This window comes from Myripristis murdjan, chromosome 15 (genome assembly GCF_902150065.1).
Source record: "Myripristis murdjan chromosome 15, fMyrMur1.1, whole genome shotgun sequence".
Taxonomy (NCBI): Eukaryota; Metazoa; Chordata; class Actinopteri; order Holocentriformes; family Holocentridae; genus Myripristis; species Myripristis murdjan.
Genome location: NC_043994.1, coordinates 1,194,529 through 1,211,936, shown reverse-complemented (window position 1 = coordinate 1,211,936; position 17,408 = coordinate 1,194,529). Strand labels below are relative to the sequence as shown.

Here is a 17,408-nt window from a genome sequence, read left to right as displayed (position 1 = left end):
TTTCCCAAAGGTGCCTTCACATTGAGACACTGAGTCATTCTTTTCTGATGTACACTTCCTCAAGTTTCCTCTTACCAAAGTCAGATTATGTTTTAGTATCAGGCGTAATCACAGTAAGCTCGAATTTTCGGTGCAAAAAAAACACACACACATGACAAGATTTTAAACAGAAATTCATCTCTATGAAATCCTTCACACCGAGTCTGAAACATTTTTTGGAGCCTGAAAGAAGACTCACTGACCAATCAGATTGGCTTTCGGCCATGTGTCCATCATATGCAGCTGTTAATATCCTTGGTCTCCAAGAATAGAGAACTGTATGATAAAAGCATAACTTTACAAATAATCAGAATAAAAAGAACTAATATGGCAACCAGCTGCTGACAAAATGGGAGTCAGTGATGGTGAGTTTCTACTGAAAACTGTCAGTTTGAATTTACTGTGTAGTTTCTGTAGCTTTACCAACTGTAGTCGAGTGATGGCTGCATTGCTAGCAAGCCAACTTCATTTCATTTTGTTTGTGTAGTGCCAAAAGAAGGTTTGATTCATTTAGCTAGCCTGACATTCTTTGACAGTAACCAAAATTCATTGTTGGACTCGGTGTGAACAGTTTTGCTGCAAACATAATCTTTTTTGACTCTTATTTGACTCTTTCGTGTCATTTATTCACATCAAACTCAGTGTGAATAGGCCTTTAGACTGTTTGCTGAACCCTGCTTCTTTTGCACGGCCTGATAATATTGCTTTTGGGGACCTTCCTGGAAATTAGGACTCTATTTTCACTCTGCCTGCTGAGAAGTGTAATTTTCCCACAAAGGCAGAATCTTTTGTGAAACTACAGTATGTCCAAATCTAGCCATAATGGGTCAGTTTTTCAGCCTCGGATTAAGGCTGTTGCCCTTAACAATCTGGACTGCAGACCTCCATCACACCGAGACTCCTCCCACTGTCTCTCCTTCTCCAATCAACACACTCTCACACCTGCCAATCACCAGCCTCTCACAAGCCTGCACCTCTGCCATCCTGGGGAGAGAGAGAAAATAGAGAGAGAGAGAGAGAGAAAGAGAGAAAGAAAGAAAACAGAAAATGAAAGAGGGATGGACGTCAGGCTGACTCTGCACGGCAACTTTCTTCCATCTTCACCTTCTCCAACCCAGAGAGAGAGAGAGAGAGAAAGGGACAAAAAGGGATGGAGAAAGAGAGGGATCGCACTACTCCTCACCACCATGCAGCCGCTGCTTCAACATGCCCAGCTGGCCACAGCGCCACCTCTGTTTGGAGGACCTCATAACCCTACGTTCTGCTTATAAGCCTATTCCTTGTTTTGTTTTTGTTTGTTTCGGGGTTTTTTTTTTAAACATGCACGTCTGTCTGGAGGACCTCAGTGCTCTCTGCTCTGTATCTCTTTGACCTATTCTACAGTTCACTTTATCTGATTTTAGCTGATTAGGTAGTTGGGCTTGTGCACAGATCTGTGTTTCACATGTTTTCCAAGAATGTGTTGATTGTATTGGTATAATTTGGTTGGTAAATATTCATAGCACAAACATTTGTTGAAATTTGTTATTACATTCACTTAAAATTAAACATATTAGTCACAAAGGTCCCATTTAAAGGACCATACCAGTGATTTTTTTTTATGTTTACCCTAATATCTACAAATTTTATATACTTCATATTTCTGCTAATCTTTTCCCAAAGCAAGCAGATGTATTTTAGAACTCCAATATCATTTTTATTCCTTTTTATCCAGCCATTGGTTTCCATTTATTTCACTAGGATATGAAAATGAACATTCAGGCACAACCAGTATTCCATTACTGCAATAAAGTTGTCCACATTAGTTTTCCTAATAGCAGCAGCACTGTTGAGTTTTGATGACTTGAAATTGGCCAAAGTGAAACGGTCTCTCTGTCTCTCTGCTTTTCACAGCCAATTATCAGTTCTGTGGTTTATGAATGGTGATTAGCCGCAGAAACAGAACATTATAAGGTGGGTGTTTCAAGCAAAAATTCTTAGTAAAAAATCTTAAGCACCCTCTCATGATTTGCCAAATGGTTTGTTGCAATGTAAAATGTGGGTAAACGGTAGTTAACAGGCCAAACATTCAAAATCTTTGGTGTAGTCCTTTAAACATGGACCAAGTTTATAGATATGGAAATTCCTCTACATCTGTGCACAATCCTATATAGCAGACTGCTTCAAATGTCACACTTTGTATTTTATGTGGTGTGCTGCTAAATATTCTTTTGAAAATTCTTCATTTGTGTGATGAGATCAGGGTTGGTGTCAGTTCATTCTTAATTCAGTCAGGTAAAAAAAAAAAAAATCATAATTTCCTGAATTAGAAAATCTGTTCTTTCAGATGTTTCAATGTCTTTATAGTTAATGTGTTGAAAACGGATTCATAACCAAGGGCTTGTTTTAATTTTCTTTCTCTCAATTATTCAAGAAATAATTGAGGATAAAGTGAACTGACCTCAATGCTGCCAACAGATGGAACATTTGCTAAATAAACATGTTTATTTAAGGTTGTTATGGAGGCACATTGCATGGACACAAAGAGGACTCTGAGCTCCTTTTTATATGCTGAAGCATATTGCTTCTGTTTCACAGTAGCCGAATGGGAGAGAGAGAGAGAGAGAGAGTGGGGCGTCATATGCAGTCCTCACCCCAATTTGAACTAGTACATAGTGTCTTAGCCAGTTGAGCTACCATGATGCCACAGGTCTTCTTCAAAGACAAGGCGCAAAAATAATCCAGTGTGTTCCCAAATTGTTTTTTGAAATATATGTATTTATAACGTGATTTTTGACTAGACAAATTATTAAACTCTAATTTGAGTGTGTTGTCAAAGATTTCTCAGGTTTCCACAGTGGGCTGAAAACATACTGCTAAACTAGAGCTGGGAGTGGCAATTCACTGATTTCAGCTACATGAGGGCAAAGATGGTAAAGCCAAGTATAGCCCAGCAATGTCAAATGAAATGTGGCATTAACTACCCAGTGTGCATTATCCCCTATTGATGACATGCCCATTGATTCTACCAAAGCCCAGTCTATTCTACCACTTCAGAGTAACTACTCTCTCCTTGAGCAGGACATCAGGCCAACTGTAACGGCCAAAAAACTTCAGAAGTACCAAAAATGCACTTTCTAGCACAGCAGTCCATTTTATTCAATTTTCTCTTTGTCCAGAGGGCCACCTGTCTCAAAAACGTTCCCAATTATTACGTGCACTACTTTTTTTTTTTTCTAACCAGACCACTCCAAAAACCATATGACCCTTACTAACTGACTGAATAACTGACTGACCCCTTATGTATGAAAACCTATGTGGATGTTAGGTTGAGTGGACAAGAGGTAAGTTGTAATTTCATCCAGTTAACTGTTTGGTGTGTGCGTGTGCGTGTGAGTGTGTGTGTGTGTGTGTGTGTGTGTTTGCCTGTATGTATGGGTGTGTAGGGATGTATTCAGTTATGGCTGAATACACTTGCAGCAGTTTTTGGTATACTACAGTTTACTATCTTGAGCTATTGTTTGTTTGTTTGCCAAGCCAGGTAGCTAATCTGTTTTTTTAAATTTATTTATTTATTTATTTTAAAAGCTTGATTAACCTTTTAAAACCTGAGCAAATTATCTTGATTTCTTTGATGAGCAAATTAACAACAACAACAAAAAAAAGAAAATTAGGAAAAAACAGAAATACAAAAACAAAATAAACACTGAAACATTAGCTACAAGAAGACTACATTTATTATTATTAAAATCATGTATTTAAACAACGGTTCAGTGATGCTGGATTGGTCCTGGATTGGTGTTTAAATGTTTGTGAAAGGTGCCTGAAGGCAGTCATTTAACCCTTTGAAATCTGAGTGATTTCACGTAATTTCTTTCAAAAAAGATAGTGGAAAAGGAGATGAGGAATAAGGAATAGGAAAATTACCTCAAAATTACAAATATACAAGAAAATGACCAGAAAACTATTTGTAGAAGTAATACAATTATATATTCTGAAGTCTCCAGTCTCCAGTCATTTATTAAGAGCCTAAAAAGCATCTAAAAATAATCTGTTCATCAGTATGAAAAAAACATCCTATTGTGCCTCAAGTGTGACTTTGCATAGATACAAGTCATAAACAGATGGGACAGAAAAACACATTTTTAGTGGAGGGGGACTTAAAATTGGCATGAAAAATACAAGAAAATTGCTAAAAAGATCCCCTTTTATTTATCTTTTGGACATAGGCGGAGTTTGAAATTTGCGCTGGGGGGGGGCAAACTTTTTTTTTTTAGTATTATTTTATTTATTACAATACCAAACATAATGTAATTCAGATTTATTTCTGAAAATAATCTTATTTTATTGCATTGCTTAAATGTTTATAGATATGTATACAGGAAAAAAAAAATATTGGGCCCATTTTTGACTCAATGTAGTGACACATTTCAGACGCTAGTCCCCCGCTAGTCGATCTATTCATGGTCACCAGGGCCCTAAAATGAATATTTCTTAAGGCCACCAAATGTCAAGGGATGACACTGGTTACTACAGTCTAAACTGAAAAGTTTGTATAAACGTGTGTTCCCAGAGGCTGGTTAAAGATGGAGTAGCTGCATTCTGGAGGCTGTGTTCCCAGGACCAGACTGTAAGCAACAGCTGCTGATGAATTCTGCTGTTCTGCAGGGAGGCAGAAATGATCAGACGGACAGAAAGCAGGCAGTGACGCCTCTAGGAACATGAATTAGTTAGTGTAAGCTGCACCTGGTGGATGAACTTCAAACTAGACTTGCCTGGTCTTGTTTTTATTGGGGGATATGTAAATAGTAAAACTGTTTGATACCTGCTCCCAGGAGTTTTCATATATTATACATGGACCACTGGACAGTAAAGGCATGCTGAAGCTTGTTAGTTTTACTTCAAAGGTACCCACATACTCAATAGAGAGAGAGACCAAGGGCCAAGCAAGAATCAGAGTTCCAACTGAGTAAGGATTGGCTTGAGAGAGGTTACACACGACACACTAGAATGACAGCATGGCAGTGCGGAAAATGAAAGTCTAATTTTGAAGGCGATTGCATCAACCCAACTCACTGGCCTTTAGAGTTAAGTTTTATGGTGAGTGAGTTAAGTAAAGTTATCATAATTTTTAAAAAAAAAAATGGTGCATGGTTTTGGTTAGGATCAGTCAGCATGATGGCAAATGATGACAAAATAAGGCCCAGCACTGAGCAACAGAAAAACTTGAAAAGATCCTTTAAAGATTAGTTTGTATGGAGGATTCTGACACTGGGTATGAAGTAGCAGTTAAATGCTGAAACAAATTCAGGTTTCATTCATTGTTGACAATAGAGTGTATTCTCCCGAGATAAATTACCCCTGAGTGTTGTACAATGTTGTACATTGTACATGAAAATTTTATTAATTTAATTGCATCTTGTGTACTTAAATTAAAAATTAATGCAACTTATCAATCTCCACTAGTGAGAATACAGGTGTTTGCATGACTCAAAATGTATTAAAATGTATACTTACTGAATTTTAGTACCCAACTACAAGACACAGAGATCCTCAAGTACAGTCTTTAAAGGGATTGTTCACCCATTTTGAGAAATGTGATATTATTTCACTCATTAGCTAGTTTTTATGTAGGACAGTAGTGGTGGTGGATACTGGTTGGATGCTAACTGTTAGCCTCCTGCCATTGAGATGAACATCCCCTCAGCTAACAAATAACTGCCTGCAGGTGTCACTCTCTGAAACTAAAATGCCCATACAGTTACCAAGTGTAAATGGGGAATAATTTCACTCAAATTACTGTTTCTAACTGTATTTTTCCTGTCAACAGCATCTAAAAAAACTGGCTAATCTCTGCACCTCCTGGATCACTCCCCATGCTTCACATACCTTTTAGGCTCCTGCCAGCCACCGTTGTAACTGAGGACCAGCACAGAGAGCTTAGACTTGCACGAGAAAATAGTCCAGTTCATCTTGAACTTTGTTTATTGTGCAGTTTGTGTCTTTTTTGGCAAATGAATTACACTCAGAATACAAGTGTAGAGAGATGGAGAGAGAGTCTGTAAGTATGTCAGTGTATGGACTCTGTGTGTGTGTGTGTGTGTGTGTGTGTGTGTGTGTGTGTGTGTGTGTGTGTGTGTGTGTGTGTGTGTGTGTGTGTGTGTGTGTGTGTGTGTGTGTGTGGCATTGGGGGAGGGAGACAAAGCAAGAACAGAAAGAAATGGAAATGGTTTAACAGGCACCTGATTCTTTACACAATGTTATCATATGAATAATATTAACATGATATCAATATCACAGCTATCTTCAATACTGGTATATCATGACATTTTTATTTACCTTTGCTGACTAGATAACTAGTAACTTGATGTTAACATAATGTTATGTCACTATGGCAACACCTACATAGCCAACTGTCCTTCACATCTCCTCATCCTCCCCCTCCGCCTCCTTCTGCTGTTTTCTGTTCTGCTTCTCTTTCTCATCCACAAACACTTTTCATTCCTGTCTTCATCTCACTCCCCTCTTCATGCTACCCTTCTTGCCCTTCTTCTACCTTCAGTTCCTGCTCTGTACATCCTTCCTCCTTTCCTCCTCCTATCCTCCTTTTTATTGTCTACCTTTCTGCCTCCTTTTCCTGCAGTTCATTCTCTTTCTTCTCGTCTCTTTTCATCTTCCTCATCTATTTTCTCTCATCCCTCTTATCTCCCCCTTCCTCCTTTTCCTCTTCTGTTCTCTCCTGTCTTTCCCCTCCTTTGCCAATATTAAAAAGCCTCTCCTTAGTATCCGCTATTAAGTAAACATTGTGTGTGCACGTGCGTGCGTGCATGCGTGCGTGAGTGCGTGTGTTCAGGCATGGCAGAGCTCATGTTGCTGCAGATTATCTTGCCACAGCAGAGGTCACAGCCAAGGACAGAGAGGAAACCAACTATCCTCCCACAGTCAGATACAGTGTATCTGATACACTGTGCTGTTTTATTTTGATGCTTCCATCTACATCTACATCCAGACCCTGCTGAATCCAGCACAGTTGCCAAAAGATTATTCATTAGGTCCTTGTCTGAAATGCCTGTGGTAGTAACTTCATGGAGCAGCTGCTGGCCCTGACTGAATACATTGATATTTGGCACTATATTTTCTTCCAGAAAATGTTTTGCCACTGTCACTGATTGATAGCCTGGTTCCAGACCCCTTAATCGCTTGTTCATTTTTTTTTTTTTTTTTTTTTTTTATTCCAGCTATTTTTACGGGCTGGTGTACTAAAGGCAGGAGATCATAGCATATTGGCTAACAATGGCTAACAACAGAAGAAAATGGATCCTATAAAATCATATATAGACACTGCTGTCGATGTTATGTGCTGAAGGCATGTTTTGACTTCAATCAGGAAAGATATAATAATTTGAAAATACACGAGAGATTTGCAGAGCAAACATATTTACTGAGCAAATGAGAATTGGGGGATTGTATCCTTCCTGCTGGAGCCTTTACTTTGGTGGTGGTGGGAGACAATATAGACAATTGGATGACTGAGAGGCAGAGATTCTGATTGGATTACAGAGATATGAGCAGAAAGACTGGCAAGTTGATTGGCTTTCTCTGAGGCTGCCTTAGACGGAAGTGCCTAAAAGGGACAAGAGAGAGAATTATAAATGGGTCTGTGAGAAGATGGGGCAGACTGTGATAGGATGAGGAGAGTCAATCCAAGGCAAATTGGCACATGATAGGCTAATGATGTGAGGGAGAAGCTCAATGACGCAAGTTGTCTTCCTTACTGAGCTTACATTATAACTCCCAAAGCTACTAGCATAAATGACACAAAGTGCCAACATTGAAAGACTTTTTTAAACTTGGCTAAAAAGTTACAAAGTTAAACTGATTTGCAATAGCGCTAAAAACCACAGTGAAGTTATGTTTTAACAGGGGGGGCAAACACTTTTTCACACAGGGCCATGTAGGTTTGGATTTTTTTTTCGCCTTAATAATAAAAACCTTAATTTAAAAACTGCATTTTGTGTTTACTTGTGTTATCTTTGTCTTATATTTAAATTTGTTTGATGATCTGAAACATTTAAGTGTGACAAACCTGCAAAAAAATAAGATATCAGGGAGGGGGCAAACACTTTTTCACACCACTGTACCTGCGTGTGTTCTTAAGGACTGTGCCAAACAGTGCAAAGTGGCTCACTAGCTGCTTGGTCAGTTTGCGGTTGGCCCACACAGCATGATGTCCAGTTGTGTTGTGGCAAAAGCTGAATCTGGCTCAACTTTCTTATCGGGCGCCCTTATGTTTTTTTGCAGAACCACCTGCGGTACACACTACTGCAGCCAAAAGGCCTTACTCCCCTTTAAAATGAATGAGATTTCTTGCATTTTTGACACAATGCCTGAGTCTGTCTGAATGCATGGCCTTGGCCATTGTTGAGAAGGCCCAAAAGCGGCTCCATCCCCTCTGGAGCCTTAAAAGGGCCATTCTCCTCATTCTAGCCCTCAACACCTTTTACAGGGGTACCACTAAAGACATTGTAAGCATTCTATTCTAAGATCATTGGTGCCCCTCTCCCTTCCTGGTGGAGATTAACTATCCCCACCACCCTTCTCACGGTCTGTTTTCCTTCTTGCTGTCTGGGGAGAGGTACAGGAGCAGCAGCATGCCAAATAGCTTCTACCTGCAAGCAATCAGGATCATTCCCTTCCCATCCATAAATGCTGGTCACTTGTTGACAGACATCAGTTGTCAACACTGAACTGAAACATGCACATTTTAATGAACTTCAGTGGACAGTTGATAACTGTTTTTTTTTTTTTTTCTCCCTCTGTTTTTTAGTGGTATCATTTTTAGGGAAGATTCTGATTTAAGGATTTAAGCTTAAGGAAAATGATAGTAAACTAAATTTTGAATCTTGAATCTTGAATGTCATCTCCTCTCTCTATCCTGTCTTTCCTGTGTCCCTACTGAAAGCGAAAAAAAAAAAAAAAAAACACTGAATATTTTATCACTATATTCATAACTATATACTATTCATATATTCTGAATATGCTAAATGTTATTTGCAGTCTACTCTGTACACCTGTCCTAAATGCCACGTTCACTCCATTCTCTGTAAAAAGTATATTCATATATTGGTATATGGCACATGGTATATCATGAAAAACACCTATTCTGCATAATTAATTCATCCATTTTCCCAGTAGAGGGGCTAATACAGGGTAGTATCTCAAATCCCTGTACTCCCAATACATCCAGTACTCAGTGAGAGTGACAGGTGATTATACTACATTAAATCTTCTTGTAATCAGAGATTACAAACATTTTATTCGAAAATTAGGCAAAAAATTAGCAAATAAATTGAAAATTGTTCAAAAAAAAAAAAAAACTTTTCCAAAGTAAAAAAATGACCAGAATACTCTTTACAATTGTTGTAATATATATTGAAAATCATATATAATAAATACCATCAAATTACCCAAATGTTTTTAAAAATAAATACAAGACCTTTGACGAAAAATTCCCTAAAGAGCTAAAGTGACGTTTGTTCAGAGGGAGAAATGAAATCTTTCAGGGCTCCCAAATGAGTTTTTGCCTTGGGTTCCTCAAATGTCTAGGAGTGGCACTGGGCTGACCACTGTGGCGGAGCACGTTTCACTGGGTGAGACAGCAGTCATCCAGAATTGGTTGCCTTAGTGACCAACAAGGTTCACAGCACATACAAGTGAAACATGGCCACTGACCGTCCACACATCTAGCCTGTAGTGTGAAGGTCAGTGTGGCTGGCCATCATGCTGTCTGGATAATCTCCAAGCCTTATCATTTTTCACTGCTGTAGCATCTCACCACCTGCTTCTGAGTGTGCGTGTGTGTGTGTGTGTGTGTGTGTGCCATGGGTTTGTGCAGTACATAACAGCAAGGCATTAGCACCTCCTCTATGCAACTGCTGACCAGGGCATTGATATGTGTGTGTCTGTGTGTGCCTGTACGTGCATGTGTGCCTGTGTGTGTGTATGGGTGTGTGTGGGTGTGTGTGGGTGGGTGTCAGGGAGGGGAAGGGGTGGGACTCAGTAGACTCAGCTGACTTAGCCACTTGTAAAAAGAAAAAAAAAAAAAAAAAAAGATACCTCCAACAGAAATGAACCAGTAATGAACTGGTACTGTATTCAGCCTGGTTCAAAACCCCAAACAAAAACCTTCATCCCCACTGAATTATGGGGTAGTCAAGCCCTATAATTGTTGTAATATGGCACTGGTCCTCTCTCTTTCTCCTTAATGTGTCTATAAAAATACAATATTATGAATCAGACCTTCCAGTAAAACATATCTGAAGAAAAGGAACATACCAGTCTGAATGCACAAAAGATAATTTATTGTAAAGCCCTCTTTCTGTCCATTCTGCCTCGTTGTACTGTACACAACATATATTCTGCAGTATATGTTTTAACTGTGGATGAAACATGTCTTTCAATACTGCAGTGACAACAGTGATATTAGTAATATTTTTATGATTATGATGATAATGTAATGCAGGTTGATGTTCTTTCGTGCTGAGGGAGAAAAAAGAGAAAGAAAGAGGTTGCTGTCTGACACATTACAGGTATCGTCTCTTTCATTTCTCAGTTGTAATGCCTGTATCCTTTGTTTTCTTCTAAATAAAACAACATTAAAATGTTTATTTCTTAATATGGAATATTTACTGACTTCTATCTTTACTACAAAATGTATAGAATTTGTATGTTTCTGTGTGTGCTATTGTTATTTAACATAAGTAACATATAACCTTATACACATAAACAGTATATAGCAAAAGAGATGCAGTAGCCCCAGACCAAGTTCTTGTCCTGCACCCCCCACATTCTAATCCTACACTCGCCTACGTCCAGACCAGGGCTCTAGACTGACATTTCACACCAGTGGCACTGATGCCACCAATTTTTATCACTCTGGGCAGGTGACAGCTGTGGCTGGAGGCACCATGTTTTTGAGTTGTTGGTCTGTCCATCTGTCCATATACAGGGCCACCACAAAGTATTCACACCCCTTCACTTTTTCCACATTTTGTTACGTTACAGACTTATTCTAAAACCCATTTGAGTATAGTTTTCTTTTTTAAAAATCTACACGAAAAAGCCCATAATGACAAAGTGAAAACATGTTTTCTGACATTTTTGACTATTGTCAATGCTTGATATACACTATATTACCAAAAGTATTCGCTCACCTGCCTTTACTCATACTATGAACTGAAGTGCCATCCCATTCCTAACCCATAGAGTTCAATATGATGTCGGTCCACCTTTTGCAGCTATTACAGCTTCAACTCTTCTGGGAAGACTGTCCACAAGGTTGAGGAGAGTGTTTATAGGAATTTTTGACCATTCTTCCAAAAGCGCATTGGTGAGGTCACACACTGATGTTGGTCGAGAAGGCCTGGCTCTCAGTCTCCGCTCTAATTCATCCCAAAGGTGTTCTATCGGGTTCAGGTCAGGACTCTGTGCAGGCCAGTCAAGTTCATCCACACCAGACTCTGTCATCCATGTCTTTATGGACCTTGCTTTGTGCACTGGTGCACAGTCATGTTGGAAGAGGAAGGGGCCCGCTCCAAACTGTTCCCACAAGGTTGGGAGCATGGAATTGTCCAAAATGTTTTGGTATCCTGAAGCATTCAAAGTTCCCTTCACTGGTGCTTTACACCATTGCATCCGACGCTTTGCATTGCACTTGGTGATGTGTGGCTTGGCTGCAGCTGCTCGGCCATGGAAACCCATTCATGAAGCTCTCTGCGTACTGTACTTGGGCTAATCTGAAGGTCACATGAAGTTTGTAGCTCTGTAACAATTGACTGTGCAGAAAGTCGGCGACCTCTTTGCACTATGCGCTTCAGCATCCGCTGACCCCTCTCCGTCACTTTACGTGGCCTACCACTTCGTGGCTGAGTTGCTGTTGTTCCCAAACGCTTCCATTTTGTTATAATAGAGCTGACAGTTGACTGTGGAATATTTAGGAGCGAGGAAATTTCACGACTGGATTTGTTGCACAGGTGGCATCCTATGACAGTTCCACGCTGGAATTCACTGAGCTCCTGAGAGCGGCCCATTCTTTCACAAATGTCTTGTTTCACAGTCTGCATGCCTGAGTGCTTGATTTTATACACCTGTGGCCAGGCCAAGTGATTAGGACACCTGATTCTGATCATTTGAATGGGTGAGCGAATACTTTTGGTAATATAGTGTATGTATATATATATATATTTATATATTTATATGTTTATGTATATGTGTGTGTGTGTGTGTGTGTCTATATATGTGTGTATGTATATGTATATATGTGTATGTATATGTATATATACATACACACACACACAGACACACACACACACACACACACACACACACACATATATATATTTGAGCATTTGACCAATGCCATTCCAATGGTTTTATGATTTAAATTACATTTAAAAAAAATCCAAATTTGTTGCAGTCTAGAACCCTGCTCCAGACCATTTTGGGACAGGCCACGGTCCAGTTCTTGACCTGGCTTCCCCATGTTGGAATGACCCTCAACTACACCCCTTCACTTGTCAAGCGGTTCAGGCCAGTTGCTTGCAAAGCGTGCACCTGGATGGCAAGCTCTGTAGCTGCATTGTCTGTTTGAGGGGTCAGAGCGACAACAAAATGCAATGATGGCACCAAAAATTTGTGTTGTTTATGGATGGAAGTTTTATTCCAGAACTGAAGGAGCTCTGAGCTGTCCCGCCCATTAGGACAATCTTCACATGTTCTCTCTAATCTCAAACATTGACACGCTGCAAGATTTGAATCTCTCTCTCTCTCTCTCGCTCTCTCCCTCTCTCTCTCTCTCTCTCTCCTGGTACATTCAAGGCAGAGGCGAGTTCTCCACAGCTCTCTTTATGTATATGTCCAGTAGTTGTTCAAGGCATTCACATGGTGGCCATTTTGAAAAAATGGCCACCATGAAAAAAGGTCGACCAACCACCCTGTCATTATATAAACATTTATTATGTTACAGATTCACTCTGAGGAACATTACAAACTAATGGCTTTCAAGAATATTTTAATATACTTGGACTATTAGTGCTTGTTATCAGAGTCTAGCCATGTTAGTTAGCTAGTAGTTTACTAGCCACTAATCTAGCCAGCTAACTTCCCTGCTAAATTCAGTGTCATTGCAGTTGTTGTTCACAAGAATACAAATTAATATGATAACTGTTTGATGTATGTACATTCTCAGTTAATGTGTTGAAGTAAATTCAACCTGGTTTTATAGACTACATATGTCAATCATGAGTATTCAAAATGTGAATAAGGTCAGCAGTAATGTTATTCCTCAGTGGCCCAAAAGAAATTTCCAAGTAGTTCCAAGGGTTCTGCTTGTCTAAAAAAACAAAACAAAAAAACAAAACAGTTAGAAAGCAGTGTACACCAAGAGTTACTCTTAGCGTGGTCTGGAACTAGCAGTCACTTTTACAGAGACTGATGTAGCCTGATGCAGGATATCTCTGAAGCAAACCGTGTTTACAAAGAAGTGACTCAGCCCTGTGTGCAATTACATAATGTGTGTGTGTTTCAGACCGTGGAAAGGGGCGACAGAGGCAAGCCATATTAGGAGAACACCCCTCATCCTACAGTGATAACGGCTATGGTAAGACACACACACACTGAGTCTTTGGTAACTTTACCCGCTGTCTTACACAAGGCTGCCACTTAACCTACTGTCTCTGTACTTCACAGGTGAAACTTGAACCTTTTACACACACCAGCTGAAGGAATAGATTACAAATTATGCAAATCAGGTGCAGAGCTGGCCCAAGCCTTCATGGGGCCCTAAGCAGAATATGATTTGGGGGTCCTTTGGCACTGCCAGTACGATTGACTATTGTCAATGCTTGATCATTCACACACCAACCATAAGTCTAACACATCCATCATCAATTTTATTTGTTGTACCTGTGTTGCTTGCATCATACCAGTTTTAGCCTGGCATGTTTTTACTCTTCTATGGCTTTTAATCTTAAAAGGTAGCAATGGCCTGGTGTTCATTTGCACTATAATATTCAAAGTTATACAGTAAGTGGCACAGGCCTATTGAAAAGTAGCACAATAAACCAGCAGACAGTGCATTTAGTTTAAACAGGTTAACCACTGTAATTTCTTTTGCAACATGCAACAAAATTTGCAACATGCAACAGTGCAGAGCAACACTGAACCATTATAATCAAATTACCTAGATAAACAGTTCCTTCCTCAGCAAAGTTTCCTTCTTAAATCAAAAATGAATGCAAATGTAAAATACAGAGTTAAATAAATAACTAAATAATGGCATGAAATGAACAGCGGAAGTTGTAATAAAGTAACAATAAGAGACAGTTATGTACAGATGTGTAAAAGGTTCAGGAAAAAAATGAGAAAAAATTCCATGAGCAGCCACATCAGCAGAGGCTGAAGCAGCCACAGAGGGCCAGGAGGCTCAGCGGCTGCAGGACTGGACAGAGCTGCTCGCAGTGAGCCATGTTAGATGTAACAGTCTCAAACCACACAATTGCTGTGTCATTCCTTTTTCCTTGCATATTGTATCTACAAACCCTCCCTGAATCCTCTCAAATGACAAATAGTTTCATCACATGGAATCAAAAATAACCACATAACTGATATTGAGCTGAGAAGAAATCTGGAGTCATGTTATATTCATACATGTATATTACTGACACACAAATCCAGCTAGACACAACTAATACTTACATGTATAATTTGATCAAAATATGCAAATGTATTTCAAAAGTCAAATATCCAAATATAGGCAGGTTGCCTTGTGATTATATAATAAATAACAGTAACAGTCTCATCAGGTTATATGCTTTAATTCCAGCCACATCAGCTTGTATGAGGCCTTCTGCAGCTCTGGGATGGAGCTGGACCCCTCTGTCTCCTCCAACTAGATTTAAGTATTCTACAGATGACAGAAGCAGCTATTCCAGTAAATGCCATTCCAATAAACAAATTATTCAAATTCAAGAAGACATTTAAAACACCTCTCTCTGCACACCCGCCCACAGCATCTTACCTAATAATCTTTTAAATACTAGAGAATGTCACTTTGTCCCATCTGTCTCTCCCCAGGTCCACCGTGCCCCCTGCTGCCTCTGCCTGGCAACAGCAGGTACAAGCTCAGCTCACTGGATGTTCCAGATATGGTTTCTTACCCTCTGCCCCAGTCATCCTCCTCGTACTCTGGCCATGCCCCCAGCTCTGTAGCCATGGTGAGCGGACTCCATCCATCCAAGATGAACTGCACCCGCATCTTCAACCTCTTTTGCCTCTATGGCAACATCGAAAAGGTGTGTTTGTGTGTGGTAGAGGGAGAGACAGAAAATGAGAGAGAAATTCCTAGTATAGTTCCAAGTATAGTTCCTATAGTTGTATTCACAGAGAATCTATTACAATTATTATTGTTATCCTTTCTTTGTTTCACTGTCACCACCATTATTTCAGCATGTGCAGGGCAGACAGTTCTACAAATCACATGAAATCATCAACAGCTTAAGTTTTTCATATGTGAGAAAATCTGATCAAAGGGATAAGGATAACTTACAGGATCACAGTTGTATTTGTGCATGTTTAGTGAAATATCAATCCAATGTATAAACATATCTTCTAATCTTTTCCTGAAGCAAGCAGTTATACACTATATTACCAAAAGTATTCGCTCACCCATTCAAATGATCAGAATCAGGTGTCCTAATCACTTGGCCTGGCCACAGGTGTATAAAATCAAGCACTCAGGCATGCAGACTGTGAAACAAGACGTTTGTGAAAGAATGGGCCGCTCTCAGGAGCTCAGTGAATTCCAGCGTGGAACTGTCATAGGATGCCACCTGTGCAACAAATCCAGTCGTGAAATTTCCTCGCTCCTAAATATTCCACAGTCAACTGTCAGCTCTATTATAACAAAATGGAAGCGTTTGGGAACAACAGCAACTCAGCCACGAAGTGGTAGGCCACGTAAAGTGACGGAGAGGGGTCAGCGGATGCTGAAGCGCATAGTGCAAAGAGGTCGCCGACTTTCTGCACAGTCAATTGCTACAGAGCTACAAACTTCATGTGACCTTCAGATTAGCCCAAGTACAGTACGCAGAGAGCTTCATGGAATGGGTTTCCATGGCCGAGCAGCTGCAGCCAAGCCACACATCACCAAGTGCAATGCAAAGCGTCGGATGCAATGGTGTAAAGCACGCCGCCACTGGCCTCTAGAGCAGTGGAGACGCGTTCTCTGGAGTGATGAATCACGCTTTTCCATCTGGCAATCTGATGGACGAGTCTGGGTTTGGAGGTTGCCAGGAGAACGGTACATTTCAGACTGCATTGTGCCGACTGTGAAATTTGGTGGAGGAGGAATTATGGTGTGGGCTTGTTTTTCAGGAGCTGGGCTTGGCCCCTTAGTTCCAGTGAAAGGAACTTTGAATGCTTCAGGATACCAAAACATTTTGGACAATTCCATGCTCCCAACCTTGTGGGAACAGTTTGGAGCGGGCCCCTTCCTCTTCCAACATGACTGTGCACCAGTGCACAAAGCAAGGTCCATAAAGACATGGATGACAGAGTCTGGTGTGGATGAACTTGACTGGCCTGCACAGAGTCCTGACCTGAACCCGATAGAACACCTTTGGGATGAATTAGAGCGGAGACTGAGAGCCAGGCCTTCTCGACCAACATCAGTGTGTGACCTCACCAATGCGCTTTTGGAAGAATGGTCAAAAATTCCTATAAACACTCTCCTCAACCTTGTGGACAGTCTTCCCAGAAGAGTTGAAGCTGTAATAGCTGCAAAAGGTGGACCGACATCATATTGAACTCTATGGGTTAGGAATGGGATGGCATTTCAGTTCATAGTATGAGTAAAGGCAGGTGAGCAAATACTTTTGGTAATATAGTGTATTTTAGAACTCCAATATAATTTTCCGTCCCTTTTATCCAGCCACTGATTTCCATTCATTCCACTGTTGTATTTTGATGACCTGAAATTGGATGGAGCAAAATGGTGGGAAAATGTTTGCTTTACACAGACAATTATCAGCTCCATGGTTCATGAATAGTGATGAATTCATTTTCCACAAAAGCAGAACATTATAAGGTGGGTGTTTCATTCAAAAATTAAAATTTGAAAATTGAGGGATTTTGAATATATATTGTGCATAAGTACCCCCGCATTATTTGCAGAATGGTTAGTTGCAATGTAAAATGTGGGTAAATTGTAGTAATTCAGTGAAAAATTCAAAATCACTGATATGGTCCTTTACATCAAACATCACAGATCATAACAAACACATTGAAGTCACACCTTGTCTTTATATGGCTTTCACTTGGTTGTCATGTTGCTA

At 40.0% G+C, this 17,408-nt stretch overlaps 1 protein-coding gene and 1 long non-coding RNA gene across 2 annotated transcripts in view; one reads left to right on the top strand and one right to left on the bottom strand.

Annotated features, from left to right (window-relative positions):
• Positions 1-17,408, top strand: part of LOC115372381 (heterogeneous nuclear ribonucleoprotein L-like) — a 66,547-nt gene that overhangs the window by 39,904 nt on the left and 9,235 nt on the right. The window contains exons 8-9 of the mRNA XM_030070227.1: positions 13,604-13,675; positions 15,151-15,368. Coding sequence (XP_029926087.1) covers positions 13,604-13,675; positions 15,151-15,368 — 290 coding nt within the window. The remainder of the gene's footprint in view (positions 1-13,603; positions 13,676-15,150; positions 15,369-17,408) is intronic.
• On the bottom strand, positions 7,513-15,696 carry LOC115372387 (uncharacterized). The gene is made up of 3 exons (XR_003929447.1): positions 15,623-15,696; positions 15,234-15,349; positions 7,513-7,642 (listed from the first exon to the last, which is right to left on the bottom strand). It is a non-coding gene; the product is annotated as an uncharacterized LOC115372387 (long non-coding RNA).